This window comes from Chrysochloris asiatica, unplaced genomic scaffold (assembly GCF_000296735.1).
Source record: "Chrysochloris asiatica unplaced genomic scaffold, ChrAsi1.0 scaffold00047, whole genome shotgun sequence".
Classification (NCBI taxonomy): Eukaryota; Metazoa; Chordata; class Mammalia; order Afrosoricida; family Chrysochloridae; genus Chrysochloris; species Chrysochloris asiatica.
Window position 1 is genome coordinate 8,839,358 of NW_006408565.1, and position 20,450 is coordinate 8,859,807.

The following is a 20,450-nucleotide window of genomic DNA, read 5'->3' on the forward strand; positions in this document are numbered from 1 at the left end:
TGATGGCGTCAAGTGTGGCAGCAGTAGTGAGGTTGGCCCAGGATCGGACATTGTTTCGTTCTGCTGTGCATGGGGTCGCTATGAGTCGGTTCCGACTCAATGGCACCTGAAAACAACAACAACATTTTCTGTGTAATAAAATTTAATACTTTTTTGCTGTGTAAAAACTACTCTAACCATTTCTGACTCTAACATTTCTGACTATGACTAGTTTGTCTTCTATGTATGCCGGGATAACTTGGGATTCAGTGTTTTACCCATCATTGAAAGACTATTTCTAGAATTTGTATCTTAGAAATTGGTGGTATGGGTATGATCTGAGACACATGGACTAGTTTCTAAAGTCCTAACACCATGGGACATATTAAACTGAACATTAGTTAGCCTTTTCTTTTCAGATAACCTTTTCTACAGTGTCCGTCCTTCACCTTTCCCAAGAGTTTATTTTCAGAGAACATGAATGTGGGAAGAATGCTGGGCTGAAAATAAGTTACAATATAATAATAATGTTGTTGTTAAGTGCCGTCGAGTCGGTTCTGACCCATAGCAACCCTGTATAGGGTTTCCGAGGAGCAGCTGATGAGCTTGAACCGCCAACCTTGCAGTTCAAACAGCTTTGCAGTCTGGCGCATTAACCCACAGCGCCACACCAGGACTATAGTAATAATAGCTACCCTTATGTTGGAGTCCTGTTGTGCTGTAGGATTAGCAGCTGGACTGCTTACCACCAGGTCAGTGATCCAAACCTACCAGCCGCTCTTCAGAAACCCTATGCAGGGTCACTATGAGTCAGAACCAACTTGACAGCTCTTAACAACAATAACCCTTATGTTGTGCTCATTATGGTCTAGTTCCTATGTAATTTTTCAAATGTTAACTGTTGAATTCTTATAACAACCCTATGGGGTAGTTCTAATATTATCCCCACTTGTCAAATGAAGAATCTGGGGTTGTTGAAGACAGATTTAGTGACTTGCCCGGGGTCATAGAGTAGTTATTGGCTGAGTGGAATAAGAAATCGAACAAACTCTTCACTCAATTCAGAATAAAAACTTACAAAAAAAAAAGGTCTAGCAGTCACGTTATACAATCTGCACTCTTAACTATTATGTTATACAGACTTCCCTCAGGTTATGAACATCTGATTTACATGCAACACATATTATAAACCAAACTGCTATAAAACCTATTATATTAACATTTTGAGGTACATAGGTTCTTAATAAACAGGAGCTACCTTGAATTAATTGATTGTTGTCTTTTCTGTGTGTTTTTTGTGTTGCTTTGTTCTTTGTTCCACATTATTTTCTATGCTAAGTTCATTTTGTTTGTGGGTTTTCTTGTCATTTTCACTTCTATTGTGATTATATTTATGAACTCTTTTAATTTTCCTCTTGTTTTACTTGATGTATAGGTGTATTATTTTTCTTGGAGGTTACCTTGTAATTTATTTAAATTTGTCCTTGCTTAAACAGTCTGTTTTATCTTGAAGTCTTGACATCCTTACCATTTAGAAGTTCTGTAACTACACTCACTGTTCCCTCTTTTTGCTTTGTAGTTGACTTTATTATACATTGATAGCTCTGTTTCCATATTTTCAGTCTTGTAAGTTTGTTTCACTTTAAATACTTGTATATCTGGATTGAGTTCTATGTGGTATTGTCATGAGTGGTGACCTCAGGTTGTCGTCTGCTGTTGGTTCTCAGACCAGAGAACACTCTTTAACAATTTTTGTAAAGTTGGTCTGGTTATTAATAATTCCTTAATTTCTGTTTATCAGGAAATGTCCTAATTTTGCTGTCATTTGGAGGACATCTTTGCTAGGTATATGATTCTTGGTTCACAAGTTTTTCCTTCAGACTGTCATTTCCTTGTTTTTTTAAGCCTGAATGGTTTCTGCTGAGAAATCAGAGCTTAGTCTTATTGATCTTCCTTTATAGATAGCTGTTTGCTTTCCCCAAACTGTTCCCTAGATTCATTCCTTGACTTTGATTTTAGAAAGTCTTATTATGATATGTCTTGGTGGTTATGTTTGGGAATCTCTCCTGTTTAGGGTCATTCAGCTTCTTACATGCTTATGTACTTGTCTTTCATGATGTTTGGGAAGTTTTCTTCCAACAGCTCTTTGCGGTACATAATTATCATTCTTTAGAATTATTTTTCAGTTAAATCTATTACCTTTTCATCTTCAGAAACATCTTCTGGCTCTGCATCATTAACATTTGTTTGATCCACTCTTTCTTGTTTCTTTGTGTGAGCTAAAATTGCCTACTGTGTCTGGGGCATTGTAAGGTTGTCATATTTGTAAAAACAAACTATATATAGTTGTTGGACCTTCAGGGAAGAAATCTCTGAGATGTTCCTGCAATTCAAGAAGCTCAGGAGGTGGTTGTGGAACAGTTGTGACAACAGACCTCCATGCTTATAGGTCAAGTTCATCAAATTGTAGCAATTTTCCCTCATTTCCTTTATCAAAAATTGTGGGGTTTTTTTTTTGTTTTTTTTTTCCCTGTAGTCTAGTTCTGATTATCAAGTCATTGAGGCTAGGTCATATGGGTTCTATCTGCAAGTTTGGGTGTTCTTGTGCGTCTCCCCTCACTTCATATCAGCTGGATGCTTCACTCTCAGCTCTAGCCCTCTATGGCTATGTCCTTGTCCATGGGTTCAGGTATCTCTCCCTTATCTTCTTAATGACCTTTTGCTTTTTGCCTGTATGCCGTGCTTGATGTCATCCCACAACTCTTCTGGTCTTCTTCGGTCATTAGTGTCCTTTGCTGTTGAGATGGTCTCTAAATTCAGGTGGGATTTGTTCAAGGTCATATTTGTGAATTTGTTTTAACTTTGTTCAGCCTCAGCCCTGAACTTACATATGAGCACCTAATAATCTTCTGTCCCTGACCTGGTTTTGGCTACTGACTCTAGCTTTAGATATAATCAGTTTGATTTTATTCCATCTGGTGAGGTCCATATTTATAGTCATCTTATATATTAAGAGGTATTTGCAATGAGTAAGTCATTGGTCTTAGAAATTTCTATCGTATGGTCTCCAGCATCATTTCTCTCTCCAAGCCTATATTATCCAACTACTGAGCAAGCCTTCCTCATTTCTAACCTTTATATTCCAATCTCTAGTAATTATCAGTACATCTTGATTATATTTTTGACCAATTTCACCATCACTGACTTTAGTGGTTGGTGCATAATTTGAATAATAATGGTATTAAGTGTTCTTCCTTGTTGGCATATGGATACTGTCCTATTACAAACAGCATTATATACTTCAAGATAGATCTTGAAATGTTCTTTGTGATGATGAATGCAACATTCCTCTTCAATTTGTCATTCCTGTCATTAGTAAAGTGCATGATTATCAGATTCAAAATGGCCAGTGGTGATGGTGTGCCGTACATTTGATTCCAACTCATAGGGACCCTATGAGGGTTTCTGAGGCTTTAAATCTTTATAGGAACAGAAAGGCTCATCTTTCTCCTGCAGAACAGCTGTCAAACTGCTGACCTTGAGATTAGCAGCCTGATTCGTAACCACTATGCTACCAGAGCCCCTTAAAAAGGGTCAATACCAGTGTATTTCAGTTCATTAATGCCAAGTATATCAATCTTTATGCATTCCATTTCATTTTTGACGACTTCTAATTTTCCTAGATTTCCACTTTGTACCTTTCATCATCTGATTATTAATCAATGATTACAACTTTTTCTCCTCATTTTGAGCTGTGCGCCATCAGCAAATGAAGGTCTCAAATGCTTTACTCTGTTTATGTCATCACACTCAACTCTTATGTTGAAGGAGGCAGTTCTTCCCCCAGTTGGATTTTGGATTCCTTCCAACTTGGGAGACTCATTTCCCGCCACTATATCTGACAATGTTCTGGTGCTATTCATAATGTTTTAGATTTCCAGTAATATATCTTATGATGCTCCACTGCTTTTTATGAGGTTTTCATTGGCTAAATATTCAAAAGTAGTCCTCCTCTCCTTCTTTGTAGTCTGTCTTAGTCTGGAAGCTCAGCTGAAACCTGTCCAGCATGGTGACCCTGCTGGTACTTAAAATACCAGTAGCATATATTTCAACATCAAACCAACACCCAAGCCACCACAATACAACAAACTGACAGACAAGTGATAGTTAACTGTAGCAGTTTCTCTTTATTCTCCTTATAAGTTAAAAAAATATGTTGCTTAGTCTTGAGTAATAGTATATAATTTCTGTTGGGAGAAGTGATAAATGCGCTGAAATAGGAACCATTTCAAGGGTTCCGAATCCCTACTTGTAAGCAAACATGTAATTTGAAAAAATACCTCAAAAGAGATTTTTAGCTAGTTGAGAACTACTTGTGTGAAGTCATCTGTATACCTGTGGTACTTTAGGAACAAAGTATCAGAACAGTTCCTTAGGAACCCTGGTTGTGTAGTGGTTATGAGTTAGGCTGCAAACTGCAAAGTCAGCAGTTCTAATCTAACAGCAGCTCTTTGAGAGAAAAATGAGGCTTTCTTCTCCTGTTAAGATTTACAGCCTCAGAAACCCTGTAGAGAGTCACTCTGAGTCAGAACCAAATTGACGGCACTTAACAGCAACACTCTGGTAGCATAGTGGTTACGAATTGGGATACGAACCTTAAAGTCAGCAGTTTGAAACTACCAGCTGTTCTGTGGGAGAAAGGTGAGGCTTTCTGCTCCCATAAAGATTTACAGCCTCAGAAACCCTGTACAGGGTCGCTATGAGTCGGAACCTACTCCACAGCACATAACCAACAACAACAACAACAGCAACCTCATATGGTCTTTAAATACTATATGATTTGTGTATGGCTTAACTGGTGATATATTCTGAGATATAAAATTCTCAGATATATTTTATATTCTGAGATATAAAAACAATACTGAAGTTCCTATAACCTTGGACCTAACTCTTTGCAAATAGCTGCTAAAAACCAAAAATGAAAATATCATCAAGAGTATTTATTTACCTTACCTCTTCCATATAGCCTAGGAAAAAGTGGGTTTGTTTTTCATCACTTTTAACAATCAGGGACTAATTTATTCATTTTGGTTCTCCCAGTCAAGTAAGCAACCCGGAAGGCAGTGATCAGAAACCGGAAACTTCAAGCCTTGCTTCAAACCTTACCATGTCAGAGGAAAGTAAGTACTGTACCTATGCATGATAGAAGAGGTATTCCTATAGCCAGGTGATGCTGTCATTTATAATTGGTTTTCACTAATTGCCTTTTCATCCCAGAATATCCAGAAGGCTTTCCTGTCCTTTTATGTATGATCATACTTGTACTCTCCTTTAAGTTTTAGTGGCATACAGTTAAGGAACAAAATTATATAGAATCTGCTAACCTAATAAATCACATTTGATTTTATTTTTGTTTTGAGGTTAGATGGTTTAAAGGTAAATAGTGAATTACTCAAAATCAGAAAAATTTGTGGGCCAACCCCCACCTGCTGCTACAAATGACTTCATAAATATTTTTCCACCTTTCTGATTATCAAAAATTCCTCTAGAGCTCAAGATTGCTATTAGGCCCTGAGGTACATCCAGCTCATAAGACAAACGTTTCACTTGCCAACTTTCATTATCCTGAAGAACTGTTATGTTTATTCATTAGACAAAAATTTGTAGCATATTCTGTTTTTACTTGTTGAGACTTAGTTACTCTGCCAAATTTCCTCCATGGTGCAAATACAGTCCTTCCTGAAATGAAATTGCAGTGCCCTTCCATATATCACCACACACTTTCAAAGGAAAAATTTGTATAGGAAACTTAGAAAAGGGGGAGGTATAGACAACTTGTTCTTGGGTGAAAAATGTTCTCTCTTAAAACAGCTATTCTCAGCCTTATTTATACTTCCAATTACTAAAGACTAGCATGAGTTTTGTTTTTGCTTATTTGTTTTAAGCTATACTTGAGTTCTATATATTATTTCCTCAAAAATTATTCATTCCAGTGGTTTTCAAACTTGTAGCACTTGTAAAAATCTATCTGGAGTGCTTGTTTGTAATATAGATTTTCAACTTTACTTTCAGAAATTATCATTCAGGAGATCCGATAGGGATAAACTACAATTTTATGAAATTAGCTTTATGATTCTGAATGCAAATGGCCCATACTGTAGAAAACTGCTGTAGTCAGAGGCAAGTGTCTCTTCTAGTTTCTTGAATCGCCCACTCATCCCCAAGAAAAAAGCCTTTTACCTTTAAAATCCATAACACACAAACTTTAGGGCCAAGAAGTACGTTGAGTCTTCTCCTTCCTTTCCAAATAGTTTCTTTCTTTTTTTTTTCTTCAAAAACACTTATTCCTTTGAAATCTGTATCTCTGCTTCCCCCTACGTTTCCCTTTTACTTCAAACTGAACTCCCAATCAATCTGCTTTTTAAAGACTAGATCTCCATTTTCTTCTCTAGCCATACTCTTGTTTTTGGTAATTTCAACAGGCTTGTAGAGCAGGGATGGGGAACGTCCTGCCCATGGGCCATATAAGGCTCTCAAAGTCTGGCCCTGCCTAGGCAACTGCAATTCCAGCCATCACATTGTTGTTGTTGTTAGTTGCCATAAAGTTAGTACCGACTCATAGTGACCTTATGTACAGCAGAACGAAACATTCCCCGATCCTGGGCCAACCTCACTATTGTTGCCACGCTTGGGCCCATAGATGCCACCACTTGGCTAATCCATCTCCCTGGGGGTCTTCTTCTTTTTCTTTGACCCTCCACCTTACCAAACATGATATCCTTCTCCAGTGACTGATCCCTTCTGACAATATGTCCGAAGTATAAGAGACGATGTTTGGCCATCCTGGCCTCCAAGGAGCATTTTGGCTACACTTCTCCCAACACATATCTGTTGGTTCTCTGGGCAGCCCATGGCACTTGCAGTATTCTCCTCCAACACCATAACTCAAAAGAATCAGTTCTTCTACGGTCTTCCTTATTTACTGTCCAGCTTTCACATGCATATGAGGTTATTGAAAATACCGTGGCTTGGGTCAGGCACACTTTAGTCTTCAAGCTGACATCTTTGCTCTTCAACACTTTAAAAAGTTCTTATGCAGCACATTTGCCTAATGCAATACGTCGTTTGATTTCTTAACTGCTGCTTTCATGAGTGTTGATAGTTGATCCAAGAAGAACATTGTTGTTGTTGTTAAGTGCCATAGAGTCGGATCCGACCCATAGCAACCCTGTATAGGGTTTCCGAGGAGCAGCTGGTGAGCGTGAACTGCTAACCTTGCAGTTCAAACAGCTTTGCAGTCTGGTGCATTAACCCACAGCGCCACAACAGAACTTCAAGAAGAACATTTGTTGTTGTTGTTGTTAAGTGCCGTCAAGTCGGTTCCGACCCATAGCGACCCTGTGTAGGGTTTCTGAGGAGCAGCTGGTGAGCTTGAACTGCCGACCTTACAATTCAAACGGCTTTGCAGTCTGGCGCATTAACCCACAGCGCCATACTAGGAGTCTATTAGGGGTGAGTTACTTACATGTTTTACCTTATAGCAGGCTAATTTTTTTTTTTTAATACTGCTACACGTTTTGTTTTTGTCATACATTCTTCTAAAACAATGTTCATTTTGTACAAAAATAGCTGTTCTACCCACTATTTACTGAACTGTCTAGTCTTTTATTTATTTATTAAGTTTTTTTTTTGTGGATTCAGTGAAAGTTTACATGGCAGATCATCAGTTTTACAGTCAACAAATGACACACGTTGTTTCATTACAATGGTAATAATCCCCTCCATGTACCATCAGTTAATAGTATTTCTCTCTATTCACTTTAGATTTTTTTTCAAAAAAAAAAAAAACAAAAACACTCAGGCATATGTAATAATTTACACCTCCAAAGGGCACATTCTGCAAGTTTGCCTCCTGGCCACTGGCTCTGAGTTCCTCTCTTCCCATGAATTCAGAGTCCTCAGCTGCTCCCTCTCTCCATGTCCTCATCTCTGCCTACATCTCAGGTGTCGCTGCTTCTCTGGATAAGGTCCCTCATTCTGCTTGTGCTCTTCTCCCCTGATGGTCCTAGGGTCCTTTGTTTCTGGACTGTAAGATTAACCACTCCCCTGTTTTTATTACAAAACTTAACCTTTACAGTTGTGACAGTCGTAATTAGTCGTGATAACAGTTATTAACTGTTGAATCATACGAATCTTATCTACATCTCTTTTTACTAGACCCATCTAGCTAGACAGGATGAAAACTATTCAGTAGGGACTCTTTCTTCCCCCTCACACTCTTAAGCTACACTCACTCTTGCCGGTCATTTCATGCCTTTATCGCCCTGCCCCCTTATTTTAGGTAGCCAATGTCTAAGTTGCCCATCCCTATTTACACTATATACAGATGAGATAGCATTGATACTTGATGTGAAGACTCCTTCCCTCTTTGGTGGTATTTAGAGTTACTACCTCCATGAGTATAGTTCAGTTTCATCAAATTGTAGCAATTTACCCTTGTTTCCTTTATCAAAAACGTGGTTTATTTTTTGTCATCTTCCTCTAGCCGAGTTCTGATTATCAAGCCGTCAAGGTTCAGTCAAATGGGTGCTGTCTGCAACTTTGGGTGTTCTTGTATATCTCTCCTCTTCATATCAGCTGGATGCTTCACCCTCAGCTCTAGCCCTCTGTGGCTATGTCTTTGTCTCACCACACTTTGGAGCAACCAGCCCTTCTTCTTCTCTCTCTCTCATCTCCTGGTCAATGGGAGTCAACGGACTGTGGCTGAACTCAGCTCATTTCTTCATTGCTGCCTTTCGCCCTCTTATACTCACCAGTAGACCAGTGTGGTCACCAGCAAGCTTACATGCCTGTTTATGTGTTCCCTTTGAATTTCAGTCCTAGAGTTGATTTTGTCCTGAAGGTACTTGATTGCGTGCCTTGATGTCTTCCTGGTGAATTGCTTGCTGCTTCTTGTAATAGCCAGTCATGCTGACATCTTTGTTTTGGGTTTTTTCCTGATGATCTTTCTTTGAAGATGTATCTTCTGTCACTGTAGCTGTTCCAGGCTGGTCTGCTTGTCCTTGCTAGTGGGAATGTCTCACCTCATAAGTTACTGGGTGGTACTTAGGATTCTACCTAAGGTCCTATACTCTGCAAAGGCTCTGCAAGAGACCTATTTCACTGGGCAAGTTCTAGAACCCCTTTTAGGTATTCCAATCAGTTATAGGCTGAAGATGGGCTTACAAGTTTTCTGTAATCATGTTTCCCAGCATTCCTTTCTATCCCATTCAAGTGTCTATTTTACAACAGTAGGCAAGGGAAACCAATATTCATAAGACAGTCAAGCATTTTAGAATTATTTCCCCTCTTTAAGCTATGCCTAGATCCCTGTATCACAGAGCCCTGTTGTTCCAAGGTTGAGCATGCATCACTGTTTACCTCTGTCCCTCTTAGGCCGTGCAAACCTGTCTCAGTGTTCTCCTATCTATCTTATTCTTCCACCTCCTCCCCCTTCTTATATTGCCCTCCCCAACACCTGAACTAGACACCCTACCCCAACTCCACCATTGTGGTTACCTTATATTCCTTGAACTCTTCCCTCCATTTAAGACAGTCTGTTTTATCCTGTAATCTACCCGACCTTCCCACCACCAGGATCTGTTTCTCTGTGTTTAGCTTCTTTCACATTTTAATTGTTTTGATCATAGACTGACCTCCCAGATCCTCTGTTCTTAGAATTTTATTCTGTTCTTGACTCTTCCATTTGTTGACTGAGTTCAGGGTATTGCTGCCATGTATGTCATACTCTATTTGTTGTCTGTTCTTGTTGGTTTTCAGTCCACAGAACTAACTTTAGGGTGTGTTTCATAGCAGGTTTGGCTTTGGCAAAATCCTTTAGCTTCTGTTTATTCTGGAATGTTTTGATTGCACCTTCCATCGTATTTGATTGACAGCTTTGCTGGGTAATGGATTCTTGGTTGACAGTTTTTTTCTTTCAGAGTTGTATATATGTCTCCCCATTGCTTTCTTGTCTGCATGGTTTCTGTTGAGAAATCTGAGCTTAATCTGATTTACTTGCCTTCGTATGTTACACTTCTCTTTTCTCTAGCTGCTTTCAGGAATTCTGTCTATATCTTTGATTTTGGAGAGCTTGATTATTATATGTCTTGGTGATTTTCTTTTAGAATCTATCCTTCCTGTGGTTTGTTGAGCTTCTGGAATGATTATCTTTTCACTTTTCAGGATGTTAGGGAAATTTTCTTCCAGCAGTTCTTTAAGTATTTCCTCTGTGGACTTATATGATTCTTCCTGTTCTGGAATGCCAGTAATTCTTAAGTTATTCCTCTTCATGTTGTCCAACATGAATCTTAGGCCTTCTTCAGATTTTTTTTATCCTTTTTTGCGTTTGATTTTCTATCTTAGTAGTGTTGAGAGATTTTATCTTCTAGCTCACTAGATTTGGCTTCTGTCTCCTCAGTTCCATTCCTTTGCCCTTTCAGTGTATTGTCCATTTTTGATATTCTATTATTAATCGTTTGGATATCTTTCTGTAGGTTTTGAATTGTTTCCAATGCTGTATGTATTTTATTTGATTGTTCCTGTAGTGCTTTCCTGACTTCTTCCTTGTTTTTCTCAACTCCATTATATAGTGTTTTGATACATTTTATAATCATTTTTCTGAATTCCTTCTCAGGCATTTCCAAAGCTTGCCCATCTTCCATTATGGAATGTGGGTCTAGTTCCAGCACATTTGCCTCAGTTACCTTGTCCCTCTTGACTTCAGTTCTTTTCCAGCTCATTTGCCTCATTTATCTCGTTTCTAGACATAGGCTAATATGGTCATTTGTTTCTGTTTTTGCATATTCTGGAGTTATGTGTGGCCTCAGTACTTTGATAGGTGTGTATTTTGGTATTTTTTATGCTTTCTCATTGCCTCCAGGTAGATGTGATCAGGAGATGGGCTTCCCTTTTCACTCTTCTTCCTAAGAAATTTTAAGATACCACTGTTGGTCATTGTGACGTAACTCAGGCTTTAATTTTTGGCTTATATCCTTTTCAGTCAGCCTGTCCCACTCCGCAATCCCCATTCAGGCCTTTTTTCCAGCAATAAAAAGTTGAGGGCTGGCTGTGGCCATTTTTCGCTGCCGTTTGCTTTTAAGTGGAAACTCTCACTTTCAATTTCCAGGCAATCTGTGCACACATGTAGTAGAACCCTCCAGGGATGAGGGTGGGGTGTCCACTCACTCAAATACCCCCCTCTAGTCACCTTAATGATGGTGTGCAGCCAACGAGAGACCAATGAACAGATACCAAAAAGAGGGGGGGAAAAAATGTGTACACCTTTATCACCCAAGATGGTGGCTCCGGGAGCAGCTGAGCATCTTGGATTAGAAAGCACTGGATTGCTTGCTTCTGCTACAAATTCCTGTAGCTGGAAGCCTTCCAGCCTTCTAAATATTCCTTTATATGTAGTTCAGAGTTCTGGCACCATCTCCTGAGCCTGCTTGGTCTGGTATTCTGTGTTGTTGCTGACGGAGTTCCTCACTGCATGTCTACCAGATCCCCCATCTTGTTTTTCTCCCTGTCTAGTCTTTTAAGACCAATCAATATCTTTAAGACAAACAAATAACTTTTTTTTTTTTAAATCTCCCAAAGCACAGTATTTCAACAACAGCCAACATGGGGTTTTAGCAGCTTAGCTTTACCCCCTAAATAAAGCTTTGCATAAACCAGTGCTTTTACTATAAAAACACTGTCCTTGAAGGAAAGTAGTGTCAGTCAGACATCAGTGCAAAATTTGGAATGATTAGGTCATAAACATGGCACTTATAAAAGGTAGTTTATCAGAATATCCCGTTTAATAACTGGTTACTTTTCCATCCATCCTTTATATCCGCAAAAAAGAAAACACTTCCTTTAAAAATTCCCCTTAAGTGTAAGCTTACAGAATCCCAGAAATGCTCTGTACCAAAAACAAGTGCTTTATAACATCTGAGACTTCAAGAGTTCTTACATTCAGTAGCTCTCTGGTTTTAATGGCCTCCATCTCACTTACTTACAAAACTCTTTCTGCCCCTTGAAGGACAAAGTTCTCTGAGTTGTTTGGAAATTATTACAGCCTGAATACGTCCTTCTACAAATTGCTCAAGCACAGAGTGCAAATATGGGACGTCCAGGTTAATATCTACAATTTCACTGTAAATTCTCACATAACCTTTCTTCATTTGGTCTATAGTAATAGTATCGGACTTCTGAAGGGATTTTAGTAAATCCAAAATAATTTAAATATACTTTCTCCAGTTGACTCTAAAACCATTATAACAGCTTCATGTATAAGCTCATGGTGAAAATGAGGTGCTGCTAGTTCCTTAAAGCAGTGTTCTTGTTTAGGTATGTCTCCAGAGAGTACATATTCTTTTAGCAGCATAGCAGTCTCTTTAACAAGATGAGTGACAGACTGCTGCCTACCTCCAGAGCCCTAATCACTGCCTTTACACTTTTCACCATTACTCATATTCAGGAGCACAGTGGTGGTGGTGGTAAGTGCCATTGAGTCAGTGCCAACCCATAGCGACCCTGTATAGGGTTTCCAAGGAGTGGCTGGTGAGTTTGAACCACCAATTTTATGGTTCAAATGACTTTGCAGTCCAGCACATTAGCCCACAGCGCCACACCAGGACTCCCAGGAGCACAATAGCCTTGTCCAAAGCAACTCTAGCTTGTAAGCAATCTATAGTTCCTCTGTAACTATCAGCATAGGTGTTACATAAAATTCCATCTCCAACAACGCTAACAATAAAGTGGCCCCCTCAACTGAGGTGTTCCAGGAGTGTCCAAGGCTAACTCAGGTAGATCTTTTAACAATTTATCAAATGACTTTGCTGCATCATTTGTGCTCATTACTGTCTAGCAAGCTAATTTTTAAGTTGATAATTTTGTATGGCCCACGAATGATGTTACCAATTTTGACAGAAAAAAGGTTCCCCACCCCTGATGTAGAGGAACTATCCAACACTCACCATATCTCTCTTGTCTTCAGTTCCCTTCTTTATCAGCATAAGGTTGCATGGTCCTTTATTATACTTACGATTATCCTCAATACCTTTGTCCTTCATTATTTTCTTTGCTAAACCCCAGGCCCTTTTTTTTTTTTTTTAACTTTTTATTGTTAATCAAGTGAGTGTTTACAGAGTAGATCATCAATTGTACATTTAACAAATCATTTATTTTTCTTCATTACAAGTCCAAATGGAGGGAAGAAAAAAAAAAAAAGTGATAGCTTGGAAGGTACATCTGATCAGACAACACATGAGGAATATGAATCCTATTTGGCAGATAATTCCTCCACATAGCAGGTGAAGAGGCAGAATTGCCAGCTCCCACAAAGGAACCAAACAGTAATGGTGACAAACATGAGAAAATCAAACAAAGCATTTGTGGAGCCATACTTTAAGGATGATGAAAGGGAGACCAGCCTACAAAATTTTCCTCATATTGAGGTGGCTTGGAAAAAAGTAGGAAAAAAAAATTGCTTGGACACACATGTAAGGAATGTGCAATTTATTTTGCAAATATTCCAACAAAAGAAAAAGGGAAAAAAAAAATTGACTACCTGCTCAAGACACAGATTCTGCTACATTCCACCCAATACGCTAGAGAATTTCTAAAAAGTTGAGTTTCCTTTTGCTCACACTTGTGTGTTGAGAGGTTACATTAAGGAAGATCTTGATCCCTGCCCTCATCCAAAAAGCCTTACAATGCAATGTTTTCTCCAAAAGGCAAGGGGCAAAAGACATAGATGTTGAAGCAAAGACAAGATAGAGGACCTATTGTTTTTCCTTTTTAGTTATTTATAGTTAAAGCTTTGGAGTCCTGGTATGGCACTGTAGGATAAGCACTCAACTGCAAGGTCAGTTAAAGACCGTAAGGTCAGCAATTCAAACTCACTAGCTGCTCCTTGGAAACCCTACACAGGATCGCTGAGTTGGAACTGACTTAACAGCACTTCACAGCAACAAGAAATTAAAGTTTGTATTAAACACATTTTTTTTCTATATCTTCTGTAAACTAATTTGTAAATTAATTTTCTATTGGAAATGTTTTTAAATGGCATTTACTCACCACACAGTTATTTTAAATGTGGATAGGCTTATGCTGTATTCTCTTGCTTTTGCACATGTGAAACAATAAGGTGCTTTCATTTTGTACTCTAACTTAAGAGGTTTTTTCATTTACTTTATTTGGTAATGCCCAACTACCAAATAGCTAAACTTATTAGATAAAATTGTATACCTAGCTGACTAGTTACACCTTTGTCATAATTATCTAGGCCTTCAACATGTTTGGAGATCCTACAACTTTTTTTTTTAAGCTTTACTTTTTAGTACTTCACACTAACTCTTCTATCAAAGTACCCATACCCTTTCCTCACCTTTAGCTAATGATTCTTTCTCAAATAGAAGTTCTTCCATATAGGGAACTCACCAAATGTTCAAACCTACATGTGTTTGTACCCCTATTTTATGATTTATTTCTTATAAGAATTACAATAGTATTCTTGCTCTGTCAAAGGCAAGGCTTATTCTTTGTACTCCCTATCCTATCCATTCTCACCTTTCCCAGGGACTTTGGTAGTATAGTTATCCTACCACCACTCCTGCATCATTACTGTCGCCTCCTCTTCTTAATTATTTTTCTTTTTTTCTTCAGTATATACATGCACTAGTACCTGCCATGTTCCTCATCCCCCATTAATTGTAGACTGTTTGTTCTGTGGTACACCAGGACCTCTGGAAAGAGTTGTCCTCACGTGCTTTATCACAGATTCCACTCACTCTTCAACCCTCTCATATTTAACTTCTGTACCCACCATTTCAATGAAAGTGTTCCTGTCAAGGTCATCAGTGACTTTTACGTTGTTAAAACAGTGAGGTGTTTTCTAACACAGTCTTTTTAAGTTTATATGTTCAAACTTATTTTGTTATGTAGTTTGAAAGACTATACAGTAAGATATGCTATTTTCCCATTTCAGTTTTGAGACGTTCTAACTTTTATCTGGCAATATTATCTTTCTTTCAGTTATGACATGTACCGATTACATCCCTCGCTCATCCAATGATTATACCTCACAAATGTATTCTGCAAAGTAAGTTGAATAATTATTTCTAAAATGTACATGCTTTTTCTGTAGGTTTTTTGCAAAATTTAATTTGATATTTCTTTTCACCTCCCTGTTCTCTTCCCTACTCCAATTTTTTTTATTCACTCTAAATATAGCACCTAAATATCATCCCTTTAAAAGCAGATGGTTGACTGGAATAGATCACTGTTACCCAGGAGCTCACTCTTGAGTAGGCACTGAAAATGCAAAACAGTGTTACTCTTCAAAACTTATCACTGATTGACCTCTGATTATTCTTCCTCTACCTCATCAGATAGAACAGTAGGTAAAAACAATTCAAGTTAGCTTCAGACTGGGACTACTCAGCCTAATGTGTTCAGTATTTTGTTTGAGGGATGTCCTCAAAGTAGGGCTGGGCTTAAAGGAAGACAGATTTAGTGGATTGAAGTGAATGTTTTCTTTGGGTATGATCAACATATAAGACCAACCAAGTTATACATCTTCTCAAGATGGATAAGTGCAGAACAGTACGGAGTCCTGGTGTGGTGCTGTGGGCTAATGTGTCAGACTGCAAAGTCGTTTGAACTGCAAGGTCATTGGTTCAAGCTCACCACTGCTCCTTGGAAACCCTATACAGAGTCACTATGGGTTGGAATCAACTCGACGGCACTTAACAACAACAATTGCGCATATATATCAAGTAGGCCTATATTTAAGGAGCTCTGGTAGCGTAGTGGTTACGTGTCAGCTTGCCAACCTCAAGGTCAGCAGTTTGTAACTACCAGCCGGTTCCATGGGAGAAAGGTGAGGCATTCTGCTCCTGTAAAGATTTAACAGCCTCAAAAACCCTGTGCGGGGTCACTATAAGTCGGAACCAACTCCACGGTACTCAACAACAACAAGGCCTATATTTACATGGGAAATATGATTATTACACTGCCGTATAAACTAGTGTATATACTCATATGCAGAATGTATAAAGAAATTGTTAACGAGAATAAAGGATGCCAAAGGGCTGGAATGAAAAAGAAACTATCATTTGTTTCCTTTTTGTTCTCATTTGTACCTTTTGAATTTTGCATCAGTTAAAAGGTCAACTGAGCGAGTCCTTCAAATTCTAATCTGATATTAACAGTAATGGTATTCTTGGGCCAATACTTTTATGGTTTTCCTCTTTGGTGACTTGTCTGTACCTGCTCTCTAGAATCATTAAGAAGGAATTAGATAATAAGAGCTATAATAATATGATACCACACCAGTGAGGACATTATGATCTTTAATGTATGGAGCTCAAATCCATTTGTAATGACTTAAGAATTTAAATTGTTCCCATGAAACTTGCATCACAACTGCCATCTGAAGTATTTGCTGCACTCAGAGCTGGCTTAGAAGAACAGAGAGAATCAAATGAATTTGCTTAGACTCTACTGAGAAGAGAATATGTTGCATATTAAAAATTCACTCAAAAATATTTGCGTACCCATTGCATTCAGGATACTTTCTTAGCTGTGCCTTCTGTCTTATTTCAGACCATCCTTACTATTTAACTGAACCATTACATTATAATAGTTTTTAACTTTATAGCATTTCTAGTTTCTCCCACCTCTAATCCATTCTGCAAAACAATGTCAAATCAATTTTCCTTAAAGAAAAGCTCTGATCTTGTCACTTTTTGCTCAAATATTTCTGTCGCTCCCAATTTTAGATTTATATGAACTCCTATAGCCAGACATTAAAGGTCTTTGCTATCTTTTTAGTTCTTCTCTTAATATAATCTATGCTCCTTGCAGTCAGAAGCCCTTGCTTTCTTTCCTCTGTACCTTTGCTAGGGATTTTTTTCTCTATTCCTAGAATACCCTTTCTTATTTCTGTACCTTCTACCTGCATAGTTCACATACCACTTCTTTATAGCTTTCCTACATTCTTTTCTTCTCTAAAGTGGAGGGAAAAAAATTTCCCCTTCTATAACAGTAACTGCCCGTCAGTATTTTATGTTATGTCTCATATGGCATATATAACAAATTCTTTGTTACGTTATGACTTCATCATAACCCGCCAAAGATCATGTAAAGTGTGTAGGTGAAATGACCAGGTCAGCTAGTAGTTTAAAGTCCCAGGAGTGTCACTGCTGAATTTATACACCCCTGTACCTGATAATGGTTGGCACCAATTAGCAGCAGTATGCTCTGGCTTGCGTATCAGTGCAAAGATTCTGTCTGGGACTTCCTAAGGATCTGACTCTCATTTTTTAAGCTTAATCTGGGTAAATTTCCTGTTACTTAGAAGTCTGTTCTATATGTGGAGTCCTGGTGTAGTGCTACAGGATATGCACTGGGCTGCAAGGTAGATTTGAACCAGAAGGTGGTGGTTCAAACCCACCAGCTGCTTCTCAGCAACCCTATATAAGGTTAGCTGTGAATTAGAACCACCTCACCAGCACTTAGCACCAATTAGTATGCATGTAGTAGTATATTGCAAATGTTTGTTGGACCTTGGGGGAGGGTATTTGAAATTACTGAACTTTCCATAATATTGTTCGTTAGGTCGGTTATAATAAAACATGAAAAAGAGAAAGGGTTTCTTCTTTGTGATCATAGCCATTTTATGGCATAGGTCATTCTCCCTGTTGTTGATTCTTTGGTTTTCATGGCAATAGTCATTTTCCCTGTTTCTCATTACTAAAATAAATTATTCATAAAAGTTTTTGTGTTCTTGAACTTTTCTAGGCCGTATGCACATATCCTCTCCGTTCCTGTTTCGGAAACTGGTTATCCTGGACAGACTCAGTATCAGGCACTACAGCAGTCTCAACCCTATGCTGTCTACCCTCAGGCAACCCAAACATATGGACTACCTCCTTTTGGTAAGGCTTCCTATTTTAAGCAGTTTTTAGGAGTATTGATTTTACTCCCCCAGAAACTTACATCTTTCATCAAAATACTCAATGAGATGGATTGACACAGTGGCTGCAACAATGGGCTCAAACATAGCAATGACTGGGAGGATAGCACAGACTGGACAGTGTGCCTATGTTCTATTGAGTAAGAATTGATTTAATGGCACCTAGCAACAACAAGAAGCAAGTCTGGCTGACCTCAGGAAACTGATAAATGGGTTGTTCTTAGCATGTTCTGGGCAGTTATAGGTGTGGTAGCAGTTGGGCATGGAAATTTCAAATAGTGTGCTTGGTAAGTATAATATAAATTCACAGATTTTTCAGCACACATTTGTTTATCTACCAACATTTAGCTTTTCCCAAGATACTGAGTTTCAACTGCAGCTGGAATCCTGTTTAGAAACCTTTTTGAGTAATTACTGTTGATTTTAGTTTATGTAATGTGGTACCATATTTAGGTAAGCATAATATATTCGAGGTGATAAAACAGATAGGCTAAATCTCCAGCTAGAATGTAAGGAGTTTTCAGAAAGTTTATAGAAAATTTTCGTTATCTTTCAGTTCCATTTCTCCAGTAACTTTTCGAAGCTCCCCCTCATATACCTTATAGTTTGTCCTCTTTTTTTTTTATTCGCCAATTCCTTCCTAATCCCTTATCCCCAAACTATAATTAAATGTTTGGTTATCTGAAACAAAAGTCATCTTAGAATGGGGAAAATCCCTAATTTTCTATAACTTTATCTTGTGCACAGGGAGTGTTGTGTGTTGGTTTTAAGTATCTTGAACATGAACTGTAAATTAGAATGATTTACCAGAAATCATTTTATGTATTGATTTTTCTGAGTGTATAAATAGTAATAAATAAGCAGTATGCTTTATTGTCCTTCCCCGGAACTGGTACTTAAAAATTGAGAGGATACTGTATTATCTTTAAATTGAAAGCATTGGGAGAATGTTGTACCATTTTTAAATATAAATATGCTAATAAAGTCATGGAGTCCTGGTGTGTTGCTGTGTGGTTTATACGCCAGGCTGCAAAGCTGTTTGAACTGCAAGGTTGGCAGTTCAAGCTCACCAGCTACTCCTTGGAAATCCTATACAGGTTTGCTATGGGTCGGAATCATCTCGACAACACTTAACAACAGCAACAATAAAGTTATAATTTAGTTTATTAACATATTATATGGTTTACTGAAGCAAGTAAGTAATTAGAAAAATCTTCAAAACAGATCACCACAGCTTCTGTGTGTACTAGTGTTACTTGCTTTTGGTTTCTTCATTCCTGCTTCTCCTGGCCCATCGGACTGGTCTTTTTTGATTGTGTCAGCATTCTTCTTTATGTTTGTTAGCATTCCTTGGCTCCTGGTGATTGCTAGAAACAAAAATGGGAGGTTATATACAACAAATAGTGATAGTTAATAATTTCATGAGAGAAGGGAGAGAGAAATTCTTTTGTTTCTCCCATTTGCACAAGCACACCTCCATGTTTACCAGCCAGTGTACTGAAATTGTGTATTTGTGATACATTTAACCAGCTAAGACTGAATGGTCCTTTATAAGGGGAATCCATTGTGAAAATTTTTGTGTTTATTTCTTTCTGTGTATATTAAAGCTAACTTTTTAACAACTGACTGTATTAATAGCCTGTATCAATTATAAAATAATTATTTTCACTTATTTTTTTAACCCTCTGTTGTGGTTTGCATTAAATTAGCAAACCCAGCACCTTTAATAGGAGTCCTGGTGTGAAGCTGTGGGTTAATGTGCTGGACTGCAAGGTCGGAAGTTCAAACTTACCAGCCACTCCTCAGAAACCCTATACAGGGGTGCTATGAGTCAGAACCGACTCAATGGCATTTAACAACACCTTTTATGACATTGTTGAACAGTTGATTATTTTTCTGTTCGGTACTAAATAAATTTTCTGTTTACCTCTGAACTCAATTTATAGGATACCTAATATCCTGGTGTGGTTAATGCGTCAGACTGCAAAATCATTTGAACTGCAAGGTCAGTGGTTCAAGCTCACCAGCTGCTCCTTGGAAACCCTCTACAGGGTCGCTATGAGTCGGAATCGACTTGACAGTACTTAACAGCAGCAGCAATATAGTACCATAGACATATTTGTTAAGTGCCATCAAGTTGATTCCGACTCATAGTAAACTTGTACAGGGTTTCCAAGGAGCTGCTGGTGAGTTTCACCCGCCCACCCTGTGGTTCTAAACAACCTTATGGTCCAGTGCTTTATCCTATAGAACCACACCAAGACTCAGTACATGTGTGGTGGTGGTGTGCTGTAGAATTGTTTCTGACTCAGAGCGACCCTGAATAGGGTTTCTGAGGCTGTAAATCTTTACAGGAGCAGAAAACCTTTTCTTTCTCCCATGGGATGACTGGTAGTTTCTACCTGCTGACCTTGAGTTAGCAGCCTGACTCGTAACCAATATGCTTCCAGAACTCCTTAGACCCTAT

At 38.3% G+C, this 20,450-nt stretch overlaps 1 protein-coding gene and 1 pseudogene across 3 annotated transcripts in view; one reads left to right on the forward strand and one right to left on the reverse strand.

The window, feature by feature from the left end:
• EYA3 (eyes absent homolog 3 (Drosophila)) overlaps nucleotides 1-20,450 on the forward strand; it is an 85,940-nt gene that overhangs the window by 13,088 nt on the left and 52,402 nt on the right. For 2 of the 3 annotated variants that reach the window (XM_006862222.1, XM_006862223.1), the window contains exons 3-5: nucleotides 5,080-5,159; nucleotides 15,040-15,106; nucleotides 17,809-17,945. In XM_006862222.1, the coding sequence (XP_006862284.1) occupies nucleotides 5,080-5,159; nucleotides 15,040-15,106; nucleotides 17,809-17,945 (284 nt within the window). The remainder of the gene's footprint in view (nucleotides 1-5,079; nucleotides 5,160-15,039; nucleotides 15,107-17,808; nucleotides 17,946-20,450) is intronic. The other variant, XM_006862224.1, reaches the window with a different exon arrangement.
• On the reverse strand, nucleotides 11,977-13,076 carry LOC102815944 (annotated as a pseudogene).